Source organism: Ciconia boyciana, chromosome 1 (genome assembly GCF_034638445.1).
Source record: "Ciconia boyciana chromosome 1, ASM3463844v1, whole genome shotgun sequence".
Lineage (NCBI taxonomy): Eukaryota > Metazoa > Chordata > Aves > Ciconiiformes > Ciconiidae > Ciconia > Ciconia boyciana.
Genome location: NC_132934.1, coordinates 147,247,400 through 147,261,569, shown reverse-complemented (window position 1 = coordinate 147,261,569; position 14,170 = coordinate 147,247,400). Strand labels below are relative to the sequence as shown.

The 14,170-nt window shown below is 36.4% G+C and overlaps 1 protein-coding gene across 1 annotated transcript in view; it reads right to left on the bottom strand.

The window, feature by feature from the left end:
- The window catches only part of TMEM131 (transmembrane protein 131), a 112,574-nt gene that overhangs the window by 52,184 nt on the left and 46,220 nt on the right, over positions 1-14,170 (bottom strand). The window contains exons 5-11 of the mRNA XM_072849639.1: positions 8,968-9,091; positions 7,887-8,003; positions 6,907-7,029; positions 6,100-6,180; positions 2,971-3,121; positions 2,808-2,864; positions 1,741-1,802 (exon numbers count right to left, since the gene is read on the bottom strand). Of these exons, the coding sequence (XP_072705740.1) occupies positions 1,741-1,802; positions 2,808-2,864; positions 2,971-3,121; positions 6,100-6,180; positions 6,907-7,029; positions 7,887-8,003; positions 8,968-9,091 (715 nt within the window). The remainder of the gene's footprint in view (positions 1-1,740; positions 1,803-2,807; positions 2,865-2,970; positions 3,122-6,099; positions 6,181-6,906; positions 7,030-7,886; positions 8,004-8,967; positions 9,092-14,170) is intronic.

Below are 14,170 nucleotides of genomic sequence, written 5' to 3'. Positions count from 1 at the left end.
TAAGACCACCAAATTTACTGCTTTGATACACTGTAAAAGAATAATTAATCTGGAAAAGTTCTGTCATGACATGTATAGTGGTTATCAAATGATAGCCTTCCATTAGACCGCAGTCTATGGTCTACAGTCTTTGGTCCAAAGATCATAGCTTAAAAAAGAAAAAAAAAAAAGGGTAGGTTTTCTTTAATGGAGGAGTATGAATTAGGTACTATGTTATCAGATATTAGAAGTGATACTGATGGTTTCAATATACGGTTATTTGCATTGTACTCAGAAAGTATATTACACACTTAGAAAAAAAAAAAAAAAAAACAAAACAAAACACACACACAAAACCCCCCAAAACCAAACCAAACCAAACAAAAAAATCCCAAACCACAAAAAACTGTCCCTATGTCCCTAAAAAACTGTCCCTATGTCCCTATGTCCCTAAAAACCTGGCAAATCCAAGATCAACATGATATAAGATAGCACGACATAGCTGGAAAAATAATTTAATAAATTTACCAACCCTCTGATTGTAAAAGTCACATACAGGTCTTTTTTTAAATAAAAACCCTCCATGGAAGCTGGTTCATAGTTTACAAGGCCACAAGAGACCTTATAGGATCATCTGACCTTATTAATGCAATAAGCATTAGGACTTCAATGAATTAAATTCTGTTTGCCCTATACTGTGAGTTTCTCTTGACTTGAAAATTATTAGTGAACAACAACTTAGCAAGCATTGCAATGGACTATTATCACAGTGGAAAGCTATCCTCGTTACTAAAAACGTGTCCTGTTTCTAGTTTAAATTCATCTAGCCTCAGTTCCCAGTATCTTATTTTAAGTTTTTGTTAGACATCTACTGTTAAAATACTATTCCCTACAGTTACAGCTATAATCTTTAAAAGCACAGAAATGTTCTCCAAGAGCTCAGTAAAAAAGCTTTGCCAATCCTTCAGTCATTCTTCTGCCTCCTCTGGTTTCTTTTCAACACTTCAACACTTTTTGAAGTGCATGGGGATAAGGTATAGCTAGCTATACAACTAAATCTGGAAAACAAGGAAGACAGGAAGGGGAGAAGGAAGCAGTGAGAAAAATAGTGGGCAATGAGAAAAACTACACAGGGAAAAGGTATGAATGAACAAAGGCAGACTACCAGACTAGAGCCAAAATTCTGTAATAAAAATAGAAAGTAGAAAATCCAAACCCTAGAATTCTGAAGCTGGCTGCACTTTACGTGCAGCTGCAGTGATCTCACTGGAAAGGGCTCTAGAGCGTTTGCAGGCTTTTTTCTTATTTCAAGCTACAAAGCAGATAACCTCAAGAAAACAAGGGTCATTTTACAGTCTGCTCTTGAAAGCTACTCTTTGCTCATCTTGAAAGATTATGTTGGGCAACCACTTTAGACACTCTCATGGAGTGTGTGATGAGGACAAAGAATCCCACAGGCTCTGCATTAATCTCTTGTTCACTGAACAGGAGTTACTGTTCTCAAGTATAAAAGCTTCCAGAGGCTCAGATATTGCAGGCACAGCCTATAAATGTTGAAACAGCCATTCAAAGGCAGCTATGAAGCAAATGAATTTTACCATGCATACAGATTATTTGTCTTACTATTAAGTTACATTTTCAGTCACAAATCACCTAGCTTCTAATTCTGAACACTACATGGTGAACCTGTGAATGATCAATTTTTATGAGAGAAAGTAAATTCACGTAGAAAGTTTCAAATTGAAAGGAAATAAAACTTACTGTAATTGGCACATCTTTTGTTCCTGAATTTAATAAATGCAGATTTAAAATTTTTGGCAGATCTGTTAAAGAACAAAAAAAACACTTGGCTATTAGGCTATTTTAACATAAGAACCTTATACAAAGTCATCTGCACTAGCGGGTTTCTCATATAAATCCACTGTTGTCCAGTATTAAAAAGCTAGACTAATATGACAGTACAGCCAGTCAAAATAGCTAGTCCCAAGAATCTGACACACTTAAAGCCCGCATTTTTGTGTATTAGTAGGTATTACATGCTTCAGCTAACCACTCGTATTTCTAACACATTAAGAAATGAACAGGCTAAAAATACAATTATTTTGCCAGATGCACCAATATTCAGCAGAAACTAATCTTACTTAAAAATCTTTACATGTTAAGTAAGTTGCAAGGAAAAGTACTTCAGAAGCTACCTTCTTTCAACTAAAAATATATATATACTGTTTTTCTTCAGTAATGAGTCCTTTTTACAGCTTCAAAAGATACCTTCAGTTTTACTACTTTCTGCCATATATAATATATTCTTTTTTTTTATTTCACTAAACAATATTAATTTAAAATGTAAAATGCTAGGCACAGATGTGTAAGTGGCACTTCAGAAAAAAAAGACCGTAAGTAACAAATTTGATTGTTTGCACACTTTCACTATTCCCTGTGTCTGAAAATTATTAAAACTTGCAGACTACTTCATGAACTTGCATGAACTGATTATTGAAGCAGTCTGCCAATGTAGAGCAATCTTTTGAAACAAGTTCACAAATTAAGTAAACTGACAATGGTTTTCAGACTAAGCCATGTGTAAGACTGATGTTATTACTAGACTTATAACTGGATGTGCAAACTACTGTTTGCTTGTACACATCTCAAGTATACTTGCAGGTGAATACATCTGTGCACTGTTGTAACACATTGTTATTCTGCTTTTGAAACTCTGGCTTCTAAAAAGCATCATTCCACAAGCAACCCTGAATAGTACAAAGATAACTGGGCTTTCCCCTCCCCGCCCTACTCCTCATAAATACTTTGAGATCTGAAGTATAGTTTACCTTGCGTCCGTAGTGTACCAAAATCTAACATTTCTGTTGATGAATAGATTCCTGGTGCTTTAAGAAAAAAAAGAAAAGTTACCGTTTTCTTATTATACTAAAAGTTAAGCAAGCTGAATAACTTAAAAAAACCTAACAATAAAACAACCACTTTTCTACAAACCTGTTGTAACTTCTACTTCAACAGGGAGAATGATAAATTCTGTGTTGTCCGAGGCATTTGTTTTTATTCTAATGAAGGCTGTATGATTATCTGCTTCTCTTGAAGAAAAGCTGGCTCTCATCACTCCTTTTGTTTCATAGGGAGGTATTTCCTGATAAATAATCAAAGCACATCTATGAGTGCAGTAATTACGAAAAAGCTGCCACACCAAAAAATTACAATAGAAGCATTGAATATAATTGTATTAAGAGAAAAAGCTGCACTAGCAGTAAGAGATAGGCTGCATGTTGTTAAAAATACCATTAAATTTAGTAAGGATAGTTGTAATCATCTAATATGACACTGATTAAAAATAGGTATATGCAAGAAGACTTTCACGTCCCATTTGATTAAGTTTTATGTATTAAAATTGTGGTAAAAAGACAGTAGACTAAATTGACAGAATCTACCAATAAACAAAATATATTCACAGAAGTGTTATTGAGTGCAGTAACATCAAATACTGGTTTTGCCTATTCTAATTGTTTTTTCTCCAAAGCAGCCACAAGGCATACAGTTTTGGTGCTAAACACAAATTGAAATAGTGCAGAACTGCAAGCAGCCAGAAGTTTGTGAAGCTGCAGGTTTATTAGTCACTAAGCAATTTACAGCAAAAAGTCAAAATGTGTTTCAGTTTCTGTACCAAGCCTATTCCATCAATTCCAATCTGCATTCAGGGTTTGAAAGACAACTCTTTCTGTATTTGCTGGACACAGCTGCAGTACAAGACTAGCTTCAGAACCATAGCTGAAATACTAACATTGCATATTCTTTCCCATCACATTACAGAAGGGCTAGGGAACTGGATTTTTTTTTTCTTCTTTTCTTTTTTTTTTCCTTTAAATAGAAGATGAAAACCTTGATTTGAAATTTGGAGCTTCTTCCACTTTAAATGCAAATAAATATGACAGGAAGTAGGAATTTTTGATGAGTAGTCCTTGCATTGATTGATGTTGTTTCAGTTGACAGCTTCTTTCGTGTTTTTGATGAAGGAAACTGCACAGGATGTAATCCATATAGGTACTGATTGTCTTATGCATCTTTTCTGTGCTTTCTGTAAACATACAAACTCATACCAATCCATTCTGGAGGTCAAGCCATATTTTCCATGGCACAATGACTATTTTCTTTGAAAACTGTTGAATATCAAAGTAACTAATTTCAACTGCTACTACTTGGTGAGTCCCTAAACTAAGAAGCTTTCAAGTTCTGTTTTTGCACTTATTCACAGACCTAACATAACACAGCTGTTCATTAATGTTTCAAAGGATGTGATTTGACTCTTCTGTATATGTAACCAGGGATCTAAGGTTTGTCAGATCCCTGAAGTAACTTTGAACAGTGATTACAAAAATACTCCTGCATACGCAGACTGCTTCATCCAATCATCCAAACATTTGGCATCAAAACAATTTTAGACAATGATGTACATCCATATGTCAAAGTATCATGACCATATTTCAAGTAGTTTCTTCTGCTCTGCAGCTTTTTCTAACTGCAGTGCAGCTCTTTACGTAGCCAATACAATGATATATGCGGGTGTTTCCTCCTACTGGTTTAATTTCTTCTAGTTGCCTTATAGTTTTGAAATACCAATGGTTTATATGAAAAACAAGAGGATTAGTGCTGACTGGTATTAACCTAACTACCTTTCCATGCAATACACTGGAAGTTTTCACATGCATGTCATCATTGCTTGAACTGGCAACCTGGCCTAGAGAAGCTGAAAAGCTACATGCTCAAGAAACAGAACTAGAAATAAACCAGACATTTAAAAATCTTCTGTTGTTTTGCTTGTGGCTCTAACATGTTTGTTATATACCTGCTAATGGCTACAGAATTCTACATTCCCCTTGAATTCTTTTAACAACAAGGAAGGGGCTTTCTTTAGAAGCAATGCTGTTTGATTAAAATGGTGTCAAAACATTATGACCTTCATTTTTTAAAATCCATTTTAATGTTTACATCTAACCCTCAGCATCTGCTTACGCTTTCCAATGCATTTTTTAAAATGCTTGTGATCTGTATTCATACTTGCTTGTTTGCAACTTTTGTATCTAAAACTAAGATACTGCCATTCTCATGGACTTTTTCCAGAAAAGCCAGGACTTAAGTTTTGTGATCATCCTTCTTAGCTCACTTGGAAATTTCCTGGCTTTACTCATTACAACAGATGTAACTGTCAGTGACTGCAATGATACACTTGAGCAAGAGACAAGTTTTGGAGCCCAATGACTTTAAAATCTCTCCCAGACAAAAAACAGTAATCAAAAAAAGGAATAATTCTAATTAAAGAGGAAAGTAGGTTTTGCATCTAGTTGGACATTACTAACAGTGTGATACACAGCACAGAGCCAATACTTTACCTTCAGGATGCTTCTAAGATTTATTTCACTTAAAGATATCAACATGTGTTACTTCAAAAGTACATTAAGTGAAGGACACAACAAAACAGATTTAATGGGCCAGACCGTGAGTCCATCCAATGCCCTACCCCAACTCCAGCAGCAGACATGAAGAGTAAAGAGTAACCGCAGGGCATGCAGGTAGGAATATTTTCCAGAGCAGTTTTCAGCCACTCTCAACTCATGACCTAGGGATTTATTGCAGCTAGACACACTGCTGTTTTATTTAGTAGTCCTTAATAGATTCTTCTTCCCTAAGCTTGTTCCGCTGCTTTTTCAAGCCATGTATGCATTCATAGGGATTTGCAGGAAGGACTTTCTCAGTTAAAAAAAAAAATCCGTATATTTTTCCTGTGGGTTAGATCCAGCTCACAGCCCATCAGAAGGACTACATTGTCCTGAATGCTTAGGTAGGTGTAAATCATTCTGCTGGGAATCATCTTATTCCTCTCATTTCAAAAAAGCACAGCTCAATACAGATGGCTTTTTTTACTCAAACCTTTCCTTCAATTCCTATTACCATACGATTAATAGACCCTGTTATTGTTTCAATTTTTATGGATTATTTTTAATGATTACATAACAAGAAACAAAGATGGTAAAAAAATCCCCAAACCTAAAAATCATATCAAAACAAAACCTCCCCAAACAAGTAAAATGAATGCTGCAAGACATGACTACTCACCCATAGCTTCCTTGTACCTCCTTGCTGACCTGTCGGAAGCTCTAAATGGAGATCACCTCCACTGGAATACATTTCTACCACCTGAGGTGGATAACAGGAAAATGTTAGCACTCAACTTCAAAGGGATCTTGTTTTAGTTATCAGGTATTATAATGTGCAATGGCATGGGTTAGCAACTATTTGACCACTGGAGTATCTTATAAATTCATGATACAGCCTTTAATGATGATATAGCCATTTGCTAGTGCTATGCTTTATGTGCTTCCATAGCATTTCACAGTTTGTGGATCACTTAACAGAATCAGATCATGTTTACCAGTGGACTATTCATTTATTTGTTTGGTTAGGTACAGACATCAATCCTGCCTTAACATAAGAATGCTTGCCAACATTACATACTAGGGTACACCGTAAAGACACCTTATGCTGTGCAAAACAAGCAGAAAGAAGCTAAGAGGCATGCCTGGATTAAAAGCACAAGATCTATTTTACTTCGTTTGCTTCAGTATTTTTCTTAATTACCAGTGAAGTTTAATTCTTTATTTTGCAGTAACTATGACCATTTTAAAAATTGAAATTTCACAGTAAAACCTCAGTTTAGCAAATTAAGGTATCTGTGAGCATAATCTACAATTTCTAGAACAACTGATTTGCATTTAAACAGAAAAAAAATTATATAATATCAGAGAGTTTGCCTCAAATAGCTTTAAAGTTCAAACAGAATTTTAAGAAGTACCAAAATAAAGAAAATTTCAGTTTAATATCATAAAAATAAATGAGCATTTAATGGTTTTCTCTTAGGCTCACCTGCAAAGGTTCACTGTGAGGGTTATGTATATTTATTATAGGAGAAAAACTGCTATTTACAGGAACTCGTGCCCCAATAAATGGGCGCAATCGATAAGGGTTCGGTACTCCAATGCCAAACACCTGGTTCAGAAAAAGAAAAACAAGCTTAAGTAGCTGTAATGTAATTGTTGCAGAGCATAACATATGTGCATCGATTTCAGTAATCTACCAAGTACTCTTTTCAATTAATTTTATAGTATACTCCTAACCAAACATTTAAAACCAGTATCATGCTAAAGCACTGAAATAAAGAAACAGGTTTAGTTTGCAGCTAAAGGGTATTTCTCATAGCTACTACTTACTTACACTGACGTATTTAGAACACAGGAAGTCAAAATACCATCTTTGTTCCTGATACTCTGAAACACTAGATACCAGCTAAAGGTTAAAAAGATGTGAAATACCCTTTAATCATACCATTATGGAACAGACTATCTATATGGGAAGCGTTTTTGTTGTTGTTTTCAAACCATTGCCATTGTAAGAGGAATATTCTTTCAACAAGAAGATTTCTCTCACTTTTCAGACTTTTCAGACTCTCTCATCTGTCTGGTTTATCTTTCTGAATCTCAACTGAGTAATTTTTTGCCAGCTTAATGAATAACATTGTCTTGTCACTGGATCAGATGAGTACAGAGCTAAAGAATGAGCTAGATCACTGCAATGAGCCACTAAAATAACACACACAAAAAAGTTGTTGGGAGGATTTTAAACCCTACATAATTTCATCGATCTGGCTCACAGTACAGCCCTACAGATATTTACAGTGGTATACCTCTGTGTTACCACAAGCAGCAGGGATGGAAACTTTTTCAACGGGGCTGATAAAAAAACCACCATTGTGCAAATATCCTTGGATGGTTAAGCATGCCATAATAGATACTGCTCTGGTTGATTCACACTTCACAACTTTTTCTGAAAGAGTGTAATTCTCTTACCTGATAAGTAAATACCCCATGATTAGAAGTATTAATAAATAAAGTGTTCTCTACATTTCCCACTACTCTTGCGAGGAAAACTACATCAAAGGATGTATTCCCTCCTGGAAGAATTTTCTGGAAAAAATAAAAAGCAAGCAAGCAAAGGAATAAGCAAAACTGTTTATTGAAGACATTCCACCCTGCGGATGAACAACAGTTTTTGTGCTACGGAAGTTCTCTATGTGTTCTTTATGGAAAACTTAAGTTAGAAAGTCTACTGCAGATTTGGAAAAAAAAGAGTGGAGGTTTTAGACAAATAAAAATGTGCAAAGTAATAAAAATACCAATATTTTACAACTATTATCTAGGGCAGGATCATATTTAATTGAACTTTTACATTGAATTCTCAACTTAGAATTCAGCTTATCACAGAAGTATTTTGGACTGACAGTTTACAGAACATTGGAGAAAGGCAATTCCTACAACATTTGTAAGTAAGAAAGGTTGCTTACAGACAGGTTTTCTGAAGTTTTTAGTGTTTACATGGCTCCTGCTAAGCCACAGTCCCTGCAGACAAAACTGAAACTAGAGGACTATATCTGACAGTAATGTGGTTAAGAGTTAACCCTGCTGACACCGTGCTTTTTAACTTGCAAGTTCCCGTAACATGATTGCAGTAGTTATAAGTGCATTGGAGTGACTGCTCACACTAACACTACTTCACTGGACTTAAAATTTTCAGAAAAATTTTAAGAACAGCTTGTTCCTGTATGTGCTCTACGGCAATGTACACTTAGTCACTTCAGCAACAAAGGACATCTGTTGTTAAATCATCAGTTACAGTATACACTTCAACATAGTCAGAACTCCTATGCAATATTTCATTCCTCCTCTTCTAGTAGGGTTTGTGTGCGTTTCCATTCTCAGTTCAAATTTGCTTGGTAACTGATATGAGATCAAGAACTACAATATCTTAATACTTTTAGGTTTGTAATTATTGCAGTAAGTAGCTCATTTAAAGAAGGGAGGGAAATCAAGCTCCCATTCGGGGTGGAGGGGGGGAAGGAAAAGCTCATTTTGAGAAAGCAGAATAACTTACCCTATTTTGAAAAAATGATGCATGAAAATGTGATGTTGTAGCAGATATTGATACTAATGTAATTGTTTCTTCTGAGCTAGGGTTATGTAGGTAAACTTTTTCCATTTTTGGCATTCCAACTGGCCTGTCAAAACAGAGAATATTTTTAGTGTTAGAATTCTAAAAAATAGAGCACTGGGCTTTGTCCCATTAAACCAGACAGGAACATAACAGTGATGAACACTGACAATAGAACTTTTCATTAAATGTTTTTTCATGTAACATATGTAAATTCTACCTTGAGGAATTACTTAGTTAACATCTTTTCCATTCTTTTATTGATTACTTTTCCTGAAGGCTTACCTAACATTGTATCATCCTCTAAAATGACACCTATCCAAAATGAAATTCTATTTTTCAGTTTTTTACTTTAGAATCAGAAGAGGCAAAGTTTTCTATTCCTGTGCTAGAACCTCTAAATAATTATCTTAAGTAAGGTTGCATACAGCAACTTAAAATAAATAGAACACACCCTAGACAAAAGTCTAAGCACAATTTTTTTCCTGATAGATTGTAAGTAGTCTTAGCCAGAACCCAGAATTTTTCTAGTATTATATTTCATAATATGCTCTACAGAATTAAGTACATAGACATGTGCAGCAATGACTATTTTATTTGTGTATTGCATTTGAAGTCATTCCTTAAGGAAAAAAATAAGAAATGCTTGAAATTAAATTCTAGAATTTAAGAAGTTTAAAACACAGAAGTCAAATAGTTGAACAACAGCACACTTCTTCAGTAACAAGACATGCTAACAATTTGTTCCAAACAAGCTTTAGACTTCTTCCTTTTTGCTTACAACAGCTGAAGTGACAATAAATGCTTCAGTTTCACTGATTATTTTTCAGACTTCGGTATTTCTTCAGAATTTTTTTCATGCCTTTTAACACATACGTGTTAAGCATCGGCACCAGAGTACTAATAAAGTGTGTAGATTACAATTTGCTCCAGATTAAATTTTGGAATTCAAAATAGTTAACTCTTAACTTTCAGGTTACACATATTCCATGTTGCACTCCCTCCCATGTCACCTGCTCCAAACATTGCAAGGACCACAAAACTATTGATAAGAATTACTATCTGTAGTACCTGAAGTGATGATGACCAATAACAGGCAGTTGTTCTGCCATCCTCAGTTAACTTCAACAGGCCAAATTAATAAGCGCTATTGCAGTTGCACAGTTTTTCAAACTGGGGGCTGGGGTGGGGTGGGTGTCTCAATAGATAGAGCTATGTAAGTTTGCTGTAAATTAAAGGTTGCATGGAATGGAGGATTTAGTGACAGTAATCAAACTATACCACAATTCACAAAGTGATTGCGGTATAGAACCTCCTACTTATGAAACATAGACTGAGCAGATAGATGCTAAAGACCATGATATTAATTCAAAGACACAATTATTAGCCTTCAATAAACTGCATCTCCACTAACAGTAGAATATATCTGCACACGACTACTGTAAATCTCTTTGCTTTGCTTGCTCAGTCCTCTTAATTTCATGTCTCCGTCAGCAAACACTTGTTCTTGATCGTTCTTTCATTGTAAAAAAAAACCAAAAAACCTCATTTTGACTTCTCTAACTTAACTAGTAATGAAGACAACAATTTTTCTCCTCACCTTTTAAAACCCATACAAAACCTAACATCCAGGTTAAGCCATAACATTAAAGTATTTATATCTGTTGCCAGTATACATGGGGATATTAGAAAGGGAAATGGTTTATCAGCTGTGATGTTTTGCATTAACTGCTGTAACTGCTACATTGTTGATCAATGGAATCAAACAGTAAACCTATACACCTGTTCTCTGTTTGCTAGGGAAAAACTTACCAGACCAGAGGAATCTGAATGCGAGCCAGCCCTCCAAAGTTCCCCATCTCTACCCCACCCCCAGCAAAAAAACCCTAAAACACTCACCCACAAAAGCACAACTGAGAAACATGTCTGCTGATATAGAGTTACCCAGCACCCCCTGAATTCTGAACCCACTGCTTTAAACACTCCTTCACTGACATCGGTACAGACGGGCTTGAGTATTTTATCTGCTTGGTAACTGTGAAAGGCACAAGCTATTGTAACAGTCAGCAATTTCACAGTGAATTCATTGTTTAGAGAAAGTGGTCATGCCTTAAACAAGTACTCTCTGATTCTACCAACACACACACAAAAAAACCACCAAAACACACTACCAAAAACAACCAAAGAAACAGTAGTCCAACTCCTCCAACACTGAAGGAAGTTCTTTCAGTCTCTCCTGAGGATCAGCTGTCTGTTCCCTAGTTCTCACTGCAATTTCTCATTCTCCTCAGTGGAAGACATGCTCCCAGCACCTTGTTGCAACTCTTTTGCTTGCCACAGTGCAGTTTCTGGATACTTCTTTTCCCCAGAGCATGTTCAGTAGCTCCCCAAGAAGGGGAAACTATCCTCCTGCTCTATGACAATGCACTCCAACCAGTTTTCATAAGAGGAGCTTAAAAGCCAAAACCAAGAATCAAGCAGAACAGTTGCCACCAACCACAACAGCAGGAAGCGAGAGAAGACGAGGTAGATTTTAAGCACTGTATTACATGTGAGCAAACGACATGACTAGTGTATCACCTGTGGTCTCTACAGAGAACCAGCTGTGTACTGAAACCCTAAGATCAGAGTTGACTTAAGTGACATTTTTTATGATGCATAACGTGTGAAACACTACAAAGCCAAGAAAACTATGTTGAATGAACCAGTAATACTGAAGTGCCAGCCTGTTCCCATCAGAAAGGTAGTTTGGAAGTAAACTCATTATCCCCAGAAATGTTTCAAATATTAACAATCTTTTAAGACCTTCAGGCTTTCCAGTTCTGAAAAGAGGGGAATATAAGACAGTATATTTGAGAGGCTAAAGCCTATAAAAACAACTAGTAAGGAAGCAGCCATGACAGACATCACAGTTCACTAACTTCAGATTCCAGACTAAACCACCACAGCATAATTATAGGTGATAAAGGCAGAAGTCACTAAAAAGGAATTCTGTTGCTAAGACTATATTTTATTTTACTATTTTGTTGACCATTCTGATTTTGAAAAAAGGAGTCCATGTTTTGCTTATGTTTTGCTCAGATACAGTTTTCCTTCTATTCTTTACGCTTGATGTTAGCCAAATCTACATAAATAGGACAAACCTCACTTGTTTTTTCTACCATCAGTCATGGTAAAATCCAGGTAAAGCAGTGTGCACCAGACACCTTTAATGAACCTACATAAGGAATGCACTCCAGGCTGCAGATTATCAAGCTGCAATGATCTGCACAAGCATAGTGTTCCCCGGTGCCAAATTTTACAGCAGAATTTCCTGGAGCAGTCACAGCTAGCACTTTTCATTGCAAGAAGCTGGTACAGACACATACCTTCAGGCAAACATGAACTGTCAAAGCACGTAAGATTTTGCTCCCAATCTTTTGTCCCTGCATAATGCTAGGTCCACCCACACTGATAAAAAAAACAGATACCACAACCTAGATGAGAAGATGGTAATTAACAAGGGTGAGATGCCTGTTCAAATGGGTGAAGAAGCCTCTGTTCACGTTCTTTACTCAACTCTTTCCAAAGTCTGAGTTAGTATCTGCAGTGTATTGTAAGTACATCCTTGTAATGGAATTCATTGCTGCTATAAGGATCAAGAGGTAGATTTTTTTAACAAAGGAAACTAGCTCCTGCAAAGAGATGGGGGGATGAGTCCTCGACTTATTGGCTCAAACTTAACTTGCAAAAATATCTAGCTACTCACTGTGAAGCAAATATGGATTGAGAAAATGCCCTTTTAAAAGAGTAGTTATATTTTTTTCTTACTGCATATAGCTTAGACACCCCTGTAAAATGCTCGCTTGATTCATGAAAACTGATACAAATCTACTACTGAAAAGCAAAGGATATAAATTCAGCAGATACATTCTTCCTCTTCCATCTCCTATTCTTTCTAATGAGACTGAGAGAGAACTGAAGTCAACCAAAAGCTTCCCACTTAGATTTTGGAATGCTGCGAATATAGATAAATATACTCCAGATTCAATTCAGGTAAGTTCCTCATGAATTTGAGAGTTTAACAAACACGTTTTCCCCTAAGTATTTTTTTCTTTTAGCATCTTTGGCAACTGCTGAAACAATTGTAAGACCAGTTGTGGCACAGCATATCAAAAGTTTCACATGGGTTATATCAGTATCCTGTGTCAGACAGGAGTGAATAGCAGATGCCTAGAAGGCAACAGTGTAATAATGTGGAAAGCACACAAAATCAGGTGCCCAGAAAACTCTCCTAGCTCCTAAATATATGCAGCTTGGGAACTTCCCGAACCAATGCAAATGGTTCTCCAGTCAGAAGATAGAGAGAGTGAGCTCCAACAATAAGAACTTGGGTGTTGACTTATGTATTCAGCTACGTTTAATGAAATGAAACAAGCTGGTCTTACAAGGTGTCTTAGTTTTGGCTGGGATAGAGTTAATTTTCTTCCTAGTAGCTAATACAGTGCTGTGTTTTGGATTTAGTAGGAGAATAATGTTGATAGCAACAACTAAAACATCAGTGTGTTAAGTAATGTTTACACTAGCCAAGGACTTTTCAGCTTCCCATGCTCTGCCAGGTGCACAAGAAGCTGGGAGGGGCACAGCTGAGACAGCTGACCCCAACTGGCCAAAGGGCTATTCCATACCATATGATGTCATGCTCAGTATAGAAACTGGGGGGAGTTGGCTGGGGGCAGCGATCACTGCTCAGGGACTGGCTGGGCATCGGTCGGCAGGTGGCGAGCGGTTGCATCACTTGGTTTTTTTGTTTTTCCCTGGATTTTGCTCTTCTCTCTCTCTCTCATTATTTTCCTTTTCGTTACAATTTATTATTATAAACCATGACACAAGGTTACCTCTAGAGACTGAAAGGGAATGCCTTTTGTACCCCATTCTGAAGAAAATGCTAGTTCCTTACGTGAAGGAAGCCTGCATGATGTACGAGACTAGAGAATTAGTGACTAGAGATTCTTCCCGTTTCACATGAAACCGTATCCCTCACTGGTTGAGTGACACAGGCAAGTTGCTTCTTTAACTGAAGTTAGAGTAACTGAGGCACATAAGTTTGAGAATGCAAATGTGTCTCTAACTCGGAAAAGCAAAAGAAAACAGAAGGGTTTTGGTT